This window comes from Fukomys damarensis, unplaced genomic scaffold (assembly GCF_012274545.1).
Source record: "Fukomys damarensis isolate Sample0158 unplaced genomic scaffold, DMR_v1.0_HiC HiC_scaffold_12, whole genome shotgun sequence".
Lineage (NCBI taxonomy): Eukaryota > Metazoa > Chordata > Mammalia > Rodentia > Bathyergidae > Fukomys > Fukomys damarensis.
In genome coordinates this window covers 6,301,329-6,311,716 of record NW_022900924.1, presented here as the reverse complement: position 1 = coordinate 6,311,716, position 10,388 = coordinate 6,301,329, and the positions used below count along the sequence as shown (strand labels likewise).

The following is a 10,388-nucleotide window of genomic DNA, read 5'->3' as shown; positions in this document are numbered from 1 at the left end:
GTGCGTGTGTGTGTGTGTGTGTGTGTGTGTGTGTGTGTGTGTGTTAGGCAAGGTCTCACCGTGTTGCCCAGACAGGGCTGAAGTGACTCTCCTGCTGCATCCTCCCAAGAAGCTGGGCCCACAGGCTCCACACCGTCCTCACACTTATCTTCAGGGCAGCAGTAAGGACTCAGGCCTGAGTCCGGTGGGGAGCCTGCTTTAAGCAGGTAGTGGCTGGGTCTTACTTTTGGGAACAGCCATTAACCAAGAGTGTATAGGGTCCACTGCAGGAGCTGATCTCAGTCATTACTAGGTGGTCAACTTGCAGAGCAAGAAGGGTGGGACATTGCTAGGCAGTTCTAGATCAGACTGTGTGATTTAGAGGGAGCGACTGAACCTCTTGAGATTCTTACCCCTAAACTTCATATGAATTTACGCTCACGATCAAAGACATGCAAATGCACAGTACAGAGAAATGCGGAAACAAATCAGTTTTCTTCTGTACCTTGAACAAAGCCGAGCAGCCTTTATTCTTCCACAGTAGCTCTGTAAACTATTATTGTCCTCACCTTATAACCGGACTCAGCCACCCGCTGTTCGCGCCTGCGCGGTGGGTACCGCGCGTGCAGAGCCCAACGCAGCAGACGCTGGGGAGTTGCCTGGCAACCAGGTTGCCGCGGACAGCCACCAGCCGGCTGGCTCCTGGCTCTGGAGACCACTGCGTTGAGGTAGGTGAGGTGAAGGCCGCGGGTGAGGGGCCTGGGGACAGTGGTGCGCCCTGACCTACCCGGTCTCGCTCACACGGGTCCATGTCCTCATACCCCAACTCACACATTTTCTTCCGTGGCTGTACTCCCCGCCTCACCTGCCCTTCAGAGGAGGGCAGGACCCTGTTACTGTGCCTGTGATTCTCTGTGAGGGAAGCCAGTTTAGATAGGGCCGAGTCTTTCCCAGCCTAGCCTTTCTCCTCTCCTTGTTGTCTGGGGGCCCGTTTCAGAATCTGGCTCACCTGTTACTGGGGAGCGGGAGTGTTTCTGCAGTGTGTCCAGTCCATGTGACTAAATGCAGTGACAATCATCACAGTAACTCCAGCCAATCAACCTGTCTGGGGCTCTGGTGAGCCAGGTATCAGTTAATATCACTAGACTGGAAGGGCGGGAAGGCAGTACCGTTATTACCTCCTTTTGCAGCTGCAGAAAGACACAGATGGAGGAAGTGACCTGTTAGGGGCCACCCATGTCCCAGATCTGCAGCCAGTTTTTAACCAGTAGGCCTGCCTGCCTATAGTTACTTAAAGTGTGAATGTGGAACAAAAACAGGTCATCTTTTAACCTTAATTCCTTTTTTTTTGTACCAGGGATCGAACTTGGGACCTTGAGCTTGTGAGGGAGGCGCCAGAACCACTAAACTAAATCCCCAGCCCCTTTAATTCCTTTTTGATGATGTGTCCTAAGCATCTGAATATGGGTCCTTAACAGGTGAATGAGCCAGATCCGGATTTAACAATGGCTTCTAGTCTTACCAAATTGGTGACATCCAGCAATCTCCTTGGTCCTAAGCTCAACTTCCTTCTTTGTAAATTATGGATAATGCAAGTCCTGTCCTTATAGCGTAGGCGTTTAGTTTAGTTAGTTCCTAGAGTTAAACTCAAGGCCTTTACACTGAGTTACATCCCCAGCCCTTTTTATTTTATTTTTAGATTTTGAGACAGGCTATAACTAAGTCACTAAATTGCCCAGGCTGTGCTCAAACTTGCAGTCATCCTGCCTCAGCTTCCTAGAGGGTTGAGATTACCGGCATGTGTCACCAGGTCTGGATTGTGGTAGGTAAATTAGGTACTAGCTCTTGCTGGTACCAGATAGTCACCAAGTGAAGAGATCATTTTGGTATTTGCTTGTTTGATCTCTTTTGCCTTTTTGGTGCTAGTGACTGAGGCCCCCGCCTGTACAGTACTAACGTGGTTTCTTCTCTTATTAATAACTGTTGCATGGGAGAGCTCTGAGCTTGGAATTTGGGCTGTTACATAACTTTCGGTGTGACCTTGAACAAATCTCTTCATTCTTCTCAGCCTCATTTCAACTGTGAGATGGGCAGATAAAAAGTATCTTGAAAATTACAGTAGTAATAACAGCAGCGTTTTGGCTTCTTTTAATCAGTGATCGCTGCAGAGCTTCATTGTGACAGCCTTTTGTAGCGTGGAAAGATGGCTCATGCTCGTATCTCCATGTACCTGCCTCCGAACATCAATCCCACCCAAGCTGACATTGCCTATGGCTGTTGGGCCCTGCCCAATCTGCACAGAGAGCTGCAGTCAGAGGACCTGCAGACAAGGCAGAAAGCCCTCATGGCCCTGTGTGACCTCATGCATGACCCTGAGTATGTCTACGAGGCCATCAACATAGGTGAGAATACATGGCCCAGGCGACCATGACTGGGATCCTGGCATGGATTAGACTCTGGGTGGGGCTTCAGTAATAAATGTTGCTACTTAATGAGCATGACTTTGGCCAGCAGTACCCTAAGTTCAGTGTCTGCCTTGTCTTAGTCCTCGCAGTAGCCAACTGCAAAGGAGAGCAAATTCACAGCCTACAGATAAGAAAACCAACGTTCAGCCAAGCACTATGGTGGTACACACCTGTTAACCCACTTACTTGGGAGGCTGAGGGAGGAGGATTTCAAGTTCGAGGCCATCCTGAGCAACTTAGTGAGTCCCTGCCTCAAAATAAAAAATACAAAGGGCTGGGGTTATGGCTCCGTGGTAGATCACCCCTGCGTTCAATCTCCAGCACGAGGGTGAAAAAGATCTTATGAGAAGGAGTCTGAATTAAGCCTGCCTAATTGAGTTAAGCAGGATTTTTACTTGCTAAATCTGGCATCCTTCAGTTTAGCCCATTCAAGGTCATGCGACTAGTGTAGGACAGGGCTATAATTTGACCGCATGTCTCTCTTGGGATCAAAGAACTCTCAAGGACATTTTCTAATGCCTATAGCAGACACTAGTCGGAGGCATTCAAGATGTATAGAGAGGAGGATTAGATGAGTTGACCGTAGGGTTTGAGTCCCTTCAGTACCACTCAAATGCTGTGTAACTGACAGGATTCTCCGGCACTCCTAAGCAAGAGACCCCGTGGTACTCTCTTCTTGTCCAACATCAACTCACTCAGTATTGATTTCTAGGTTAGTTGATTTTCTGGGACTGGCAACTATTCAGAGGCTTTTCTATCTTGTAGGCTGCCTGGAGAGCCTGACAGCCTTGCTGAAGGACAGTGACTCCCTGGTTCGGATGAAGACCGCGGAGGTGCTCTACATCATGGCGACCCACGACGTGGGCAGGTGGGCGGCTGCCTCTGGAAGCGAGGTCACACTAGGAAGCTATACTCCTTTCCTGTGTGGATGTCCTGCAATGACCTTGAATGCTCTGAAATTTTGTCTGTAGCACTGGCCTTCAGTGGGACTTCTGTTTGGTCAGAACAAGGCTCTCTGGGGGGTGGTTTTGATCATCTCTGTGGGGAATCTCATGGAACCCTCTGTTCCAGACTAATTTTTATGTAAGCTTCTAGCTTCTGGGATTGCCAGTTTGAAGGCGAGGAAAAGTTCAGATCCCACATCTGCAACAATTTTGCTTTTTCTTAGTCTTTTAAGGGGAGCCAAGTTCTCTGTCTCAGATGCCCACAGGGCCTGTGGCTTTGGTTCCTGTCTTCATGAAGGTGTTAAAACACAAGCCTCAAAGTACACATCTGGTCTTGGCTGGTGGCCTCACCTTTTGCTCAGCATGGCGAAGTTGTATCGCTTTCCTATTAAATATCCCCTTCCTGTGTAAAGCTTTGCATTTTACCCTTACACTATATATCACCTAGCATTTTGGTTAGGGGCTAGGGATAGGCAGTGCCATATTAGCTGAAGTCACTCTTTTAACCTGGGATCACTAATTTCACTTTGTGTTAAAAGCAGAACCCCAAAGCACACCCTCCAAGCTCTTCCCCCATCTTCTGTATAACAGAGACCCCCTCCCCCAGTATGCAAGGACAATTTGAAGGGTGAGGTGCCAGGTGCCAGGTGCCTTCAGGCTTTTTGGATATAAACAAGAAGCACCCATTCAGAGAAGCTTTCAGTCAAGTCTCAGAGCACTGATGGTCCCCAGGTTCTCAGATACTTGGTGTCCTCCTTGGTACCTGCGTCAGCCTGCGCGCAGCCCTGGCCTAATCAGGTGCTGTGTGTGGGAGCGTGGGAGGAAGTGGACAGTTAGTGTGGCGGGCGGCAGTGCCACAGCTGGTGCTCTGATTCACAGCCTTTGCATGCCATAGAATCGGTCAGTGCTGTGCACTGAGGTGCAGAGGGGGGCTGTCCTTTCCTGCTCTGTGACCTGGATGAGACTCTGTTTTTTTTTTTCCCCTCAGTACTGGGCATTGAAATCAGGGTTGCTTTACTACTGAGCTCTATCCCCAGTCCTTTTTTAAAATTGTTGTTATTGTTATTTTTAAAATTAATTTTGAAGGAGGATCTCAGAAAATTATCCAGGTAGGACCCAGCTTGCAGTCCCTCTGAGATTATAGAGTGTGTGCCACTTTGCTCAGCTTCCTGGGTTGAAGCTCTTGATCCAAGTCTCATTTTGCCTATCTGAAATGACCTCACAAAGGTGCTTTAACACCTGGGGGGTAGGGGAGCCGAGGCAGGAGGATCCTAAGTTTGAACCTAGCCTGGGTGACTCAATGAGATCCTGTCTCAAAATAAGTCACAAAAAGGACTGAGGATATAGTCTAGTGCCAAGGCCTTGGATTCAATCCCCAGTAGTGAAAACCAAACCAAACCACACCAGACATTAAGGGGGCCAGGTGTGGTGGTACACTCTGTAGTCCCAGGTACTCCAGTGGCGGAGACAGGAGGGCTGTTTAAGTTCAAGACCAGCCTGGGCAGCAGAACAACATCCTATTTCGAACAAAACAAAACATCTGCAAACAAACAAACAAACAAACAGAAATCAACCTTAGGGCCAGATGTGGAGGCAAACACCTATAATCGCAGCACTGTGAGCAGCTGAGGCAGGACAATTGCAAGTTGGAGTCCAGCCTGATCAACTTAGTGAGACCCTGTCTCAAAATAAAAAAATAAAAATAAAAAGGGGCTGAGGACCTAGCTCAGTGCTAAGGCCCTGAGTTCAATCTCGAATACCACAAAACAGAAAATGAAAACAACCGAAAAAAACAAAGGTGCGCACAGGTGTCAAATACGCTCTTTTCTTCCTTTGCTTTCCCTTTCTGTCCTGGACCTGATGTGGACAGTTAGGTAAAAGCCTTCAGTGAGGGGTGGTAGATGCTGAGAGGAGATGGGTTTGAGCCCAAGCAATTAAAAAGGAGCAAAACGCCTAAGGGGGCGGGGGGTTGAGTGCAGATTCGTTCAGAAGCCCCAGGATAGGAGAGCCTGGGTGGGAAAGTCTAGGCTGTGCCCGCATCAGCAAGGTGGGAAGACAAGATAAAGAGTCTGTCCTTGGCTTGGGGTCTGTTAGAGCCAGGGCCACATGCTCACTCCATTCTTAGCCATTCCTCACACCAGGGCTGTGCAGCGAGGGGGAGAGGCACTGCTGTGTGCCCGGGGCCTAGGATTCCACAAGCCCAAATACGAATGTGGCCCGTTTCTAAACTTCCCCAGAATCGGCAGCGATCTTATAACCAAAGTCAATGGCTTTCAGAGCCCATGAAGCCCTAGGTAACTGCCCTGAATCAGCTGTGTTGAAACTTTTCCACCTTCTGACCACCACACAAATAGACGGGAAGGAAGAACGAGGGTGGCAGCTCAGGCTTGGCACCTCGAGGCTTAGTTAATTCCCATGGCATTCGCACACGCAGGAGCACTTCCTGGGTGGCTGGACCCTCCCATCTGGCTTGTTGTTGGTGAGGTGGCCACAGTACTCTACAGGCAAACACAAATGAGTGCTATTTATTTATTTATTAAAGCAAAACACTTATTAGCCAGGTGTGGTGCCGCCTGCCTGTAATCCCAGCACTCGGGAGGCTGAGGCAGGAGGATCGCTGTGAGTTCGAGACCAGCCTGGGCTACAAAGTGAGTTCCAGGTCAGTCTCAACTACATAGTGAGACCCTGTCTCAAAAAACAAAAACGAAACAGTTATTGGTACATTTTAGACATATGTAATGATAACATTCATCATAGGGAATCTGTACCTTTACATGGTATATCTTGGTTCTTCTTTTTGTCAGTCCCACTTCAACCCTTCTATCCCTCCTTACTTACAAAAGCTTTTCCTCCTATTCTTTTTTTGCTGTCTCTTCTTTTCTTTCCCCCTCCTCCTCCCTTGTTCCCCTTCTCATTTGAACATATTCTTCCTGTTTCCCAACATCTACTATACATTTTAGTCCTTATTTCCACTTTAGGTTTCTTACTCCAGGGAAACAATGTGGTATTTAAACATGTCCAATTTATTTCACTTGAGAGTATGGTCTCAAGGTGCATTCATGTAGATAGAAATGTCTTGAGCATATCCTTCTTTATGGCAGAGAAATATTCCACTGTATAAAAAAACCCCATATCTTCTTTATCCAGTCTTCAGTTGATGGGGATTTGGGCTGTTTCCAAGATTCAGCTATTATAAACTGTGCTGCTATAAACATGACTGTGGAATGACGCTTTTAATTCTATCCAGAAGATACCCAGAAAGGGAATAGCTAGGTCAAATAGAAACTCAAGTTTTAGTTTTTTGAGGAATTTCCACAGTGGTCACACCAGTCTACACTCCTACCAACAGTAGAGTAGGGTGAGTCAAATTCTTGCTCTGGAGCACAGGTTGGCCTTTAACTCACAGCCATCCTCCTGCCTCAGCCTTCTGAGTGCTGGGATTACAGGTGTGCACCACCACGCCCAGCTTTATTTCATTTGTTGATGCTGGGGATTGAACCCAGGGCCTCATGCATGTTAAACGTATGTTTCACTATTGCATTACACAGCACCCTTTCACCTTTTTGTTGTTGTTGTTGAAGGGACAGGGTCTTGTTATGCTGTCCTGGTTGGACCTAAACTCCCGAGCTCAAGGGATTTTCCAGCCTCAACCTCCTGAGTAACTGGGACTACAGGCGGCATCAAACAGTTTTCAAAGCCTGAGTGACGTAGAGCCGGTCATGGGCAGTGACTGTGGAAAACCCAGTGGTCAGGGAAGTTCCCTGCAACTTGTGTGTCCCACTGTGATTTTTCTCCTTCTAAAACAATTCAGAACATGGGTCGGGCAGGTCCTGCATGCTGGGCACTTAGTGGAGAGCTTCACGTATGACTTCTCATTTATTCCTGACCCTCGCCCTTAGGTGTGACCCCTTTAACCCTTTTTCCAGATGCAGTTGGGCCCAGAATTCAGTTGGTTACTTGAAAGAAATGGTTAAAAGGCAGAGAATCAAATGAATGATATATTTCCTTTAAATGGTTTATTTTAAACCCCAAACACAAATAAGGTGTACACCAATCCCAATGTGGGACTCGGGCCTTGTTTGGCCGTGGATCCACTGGATGGCATATCCTGCCTCCTTTTTCTTTTTTTAAATTCTATTACATATCTGATTTGCAGCTTTGGTTTCTTGAAAGCAGAGAAAGAGCTGAAAGACATTGATGAAGTAATCTGCATGCAGAAACCTTCTAGAAGCTTTTACAATCATCTTACATTTTTTTAAGAGACTCACCATTGAGTCTTTGAAAAGCATCCTTTCTTTTTTGTAAGGAAATTAAAAAAAAAAACCTCATCTAATTGGCTTACCTAATATTTAATTAACTTATATATAATTATAGCAACAAGCGTAACAGGCATCCATAGGTCTGGAGGCAGCAGCTGGCTGCTGGTGAGCTCACGATTCAACTGGGAGAAGGCAGGAGAAGCAGGGGGCCTGAGGGCTGGGCTTGCTGAGCTGGTTCCCTTGGAGGCACCGAGAGAGGCGGGGAGCTCAGTCCCACAGTTTAGGAAGGGTGGATTACAGGTTTCCACTACTCTACTCATTCTCCTTGTACTGATGGTGGGACTGAGGCTTGGGAGAGTGAAAATAAGAATCCAAGGGCATGAACGAAGAGCCCGGGTCTGAGTCACGGCTCCCAAAGGGAAGAGCTGTGTGATTGTTGTTACCACAGAGTCCACACTGTTCTGTCCTCGTGGCTTCTGGGGATTCTGGAGCATGGTGTCCACCTCTGCCCCAGCTGGCACAGATTCAGACTCCAGGAGGAGCTGCCAACATACTCTTGTATTTTCTTTCCCTGTTACTGGGGATTGAACCCAAGGACCTCATGCATGTCAGCAAGTGCTCAGCTACTGAGCTACATCCTCAGTCCTTTTTTTTAATTTTAATTTTAATTTTTGGGTACTGGGGATTGAACTCAGGACCTTGCGCTTGGGAGGCAGGAGGCAGAACCACTGAGCTAAATCCCCAGCCCTCCTTTTTATTTTTTAATTTTGTTTTCCTGCACCTGAGATCAAACTCAGGAGCTTGCATTTGCGAAGCAGGCATGGTGCCACTGAGCTAGATCCCTGATGCTTATTTTTTATTTTGAGATAGGGTCTTGCTAAATTGCCCAGGCTGGCTTTGAGTCTGATCTCCTGTCTCAATCCCCAGGTCTCTGGGAGTCCGGGTGTGTGCCACCCACCCAGCTCTGACCTGCTCTTATTTGTTCCTCCCTAGGCATGGTATTAGTTATGTCTAAATCCACCTTCCCTTCCCTAGAACCAGCCTTTTAGAGCATGACATCATCCTTGCCCTGTCCTTTCTGCTGAACGATCCCCACTCAGCCTGCCGGGAGAACCTGCACCAAGTGTACAAGCAACTGGCCCAGCTGCCTTCAGGTAGGCTCACATCTCTCTCACAGATCCTGTGGGCCTTCGGGTTACCTTGGGCCTCTCCTCCAGGTACGTACATGCCAGGCTGCAGATCACAGTCCATTGTGCAATTTTTAAAATGTTACCTTTTAGCGGGTCATGGCCGTACACCACTACAGTCCTTGCTACTGGGGAGGCTGAGGCAGGAAAGTCATTTGAGCCCAGGAATTTGAGACCCATCTGGACAACGTATGAGACTGTCTTAGCGACAACAGGAACAATGACTACAAAAGTTACCTTTTTATTAAATTATGCATATTTTAAAAAACATATACAGGGACTGGGAGTGTAGTTAAGTGGTAGAGTACATGCTTAGCATGCACAAGGCCCTGGGTTTATCCCCAGTACCCATCCCCTCACTAAAAGACCCCACTAATAAATGACCATTTGATTACATTGTACTAAGTGAGGATTCCAGGTAACAACCATGCAGGTCAAGAAATATCCCATATCAGCACCCGATACTCCTCCAAGGACTCATATGGAGGTACTACCCCTCACCCCAAGGGAAGCTGCACCTTCAGTTTATAAGGCTAGAGCTTAGTTCATGCCTCGTTTTCCTCTTCAAGGTTCTGGGGATGTAACCTAGGACCTCACACGTGCTAATCATGCACTCTCCTGCTGAGCTACACCCAAGGCCACTTCACATCTTTCTAAACTTTACAGAAATGGAAATGTGTAATCTATAATATCTTGCTTTTAGCTTCTGTCACTCAACATTTTGTTTCTTTTCTTTTCATTTTTGGTACCGGGGATCAAACTCGGGTCCTTGCGATTGTGAGGCAGGTGGAGGAACCACTGAGCTACATCCCCGGCCCCACATTTTGTTTCTGAGATTCATGTGTGTTGTATGTTACTGATTTTTTCCAGGATGTGGTATTTGCATTATGTGAGTACCGTATACTGCAGTTTATCCAATCTTCTTCTGAGAGACATATGAATTATTTTATTTATAGCTACCAAGAACACAGTGGCTATAAAAATAGTTATAAATGTCTTTTGATGGACATGTGCACATTTATTTTGAGGTATACCTAGGAATAGAATGGCTGGAATAGTATGAGTTTGTGTCTGGCTTTATACCAAGTACTACCAAGTGATTTTCTAAGAGTTGCACCAAACAATAAAATATGAGAGTTACAAGTGCTCCATATTCTCACCAAATTTCATCTTTTCTGACTTTTTATTTTAGCTATATTGGCGGGTGTGCAGCAGTACCTCATTTTGATTTTAATTTGCATTTTCCTGGTGATCCAAAGGGAGGCCCTTCATTGTTTATTTTTTAGGAATTAAGAAGCAAAGGCCATGCTGCACACACTTTCACCAGGGCCACCCCACCCTTCACCTGTGGTCTTTTCCATCTGACAGCTCCTGCTTGTAGGGAGTCTGGGGTATCAACTCTCTGCCAGCCACAGCTAGAGGGTTGATGCTTGTGTCAGGTAACCATCCAAATGGTTGCAGGTTTGCAGTGAACATTTTTAAACAAGATGCTCCTTGCTGGCCATGGTGGTGCATGCCTATAATCCCAGCACTCAGGAGGCTGAGGCAGGAGGG

At 47.0% G+C, this 10,388-nt stretch overlaps 1 protein-coding gene across 1 annotated transcript in view; it reads left to right on the top strand.

The window, feature by feature from the left end:
- The first annotated feature begins 599 nt into the window (after window positions 1-599).
- The window catches only part of Rsph14 (radial spoke head 14 homolog), an 80,840-nt gene continuing 71,051 nt past the window's right edge, over window positions 600-10,388 (top strand). The window contains exons 1-4 of the mRNA XM_010603894.1: window positions 600-707; window positions 2,136-2,381; window positions 3,210-3,312; window positions 8,683-8,801. Coding sequence (XP_010602196.1) covers window positions 2,183-2,381; window positions 3,210-3,312; window positions 8,683-8,801 — 421 coding nt within the window. The 5' untranslated portion in view covers window positions 600-707; window positions 2,136-2,182. The remainder of the gene's footprint in view (window positions 708-2,135; window positions 2,382-3,209; window positions 3,313-8,682; window positions 8,802-10,388) is intronic.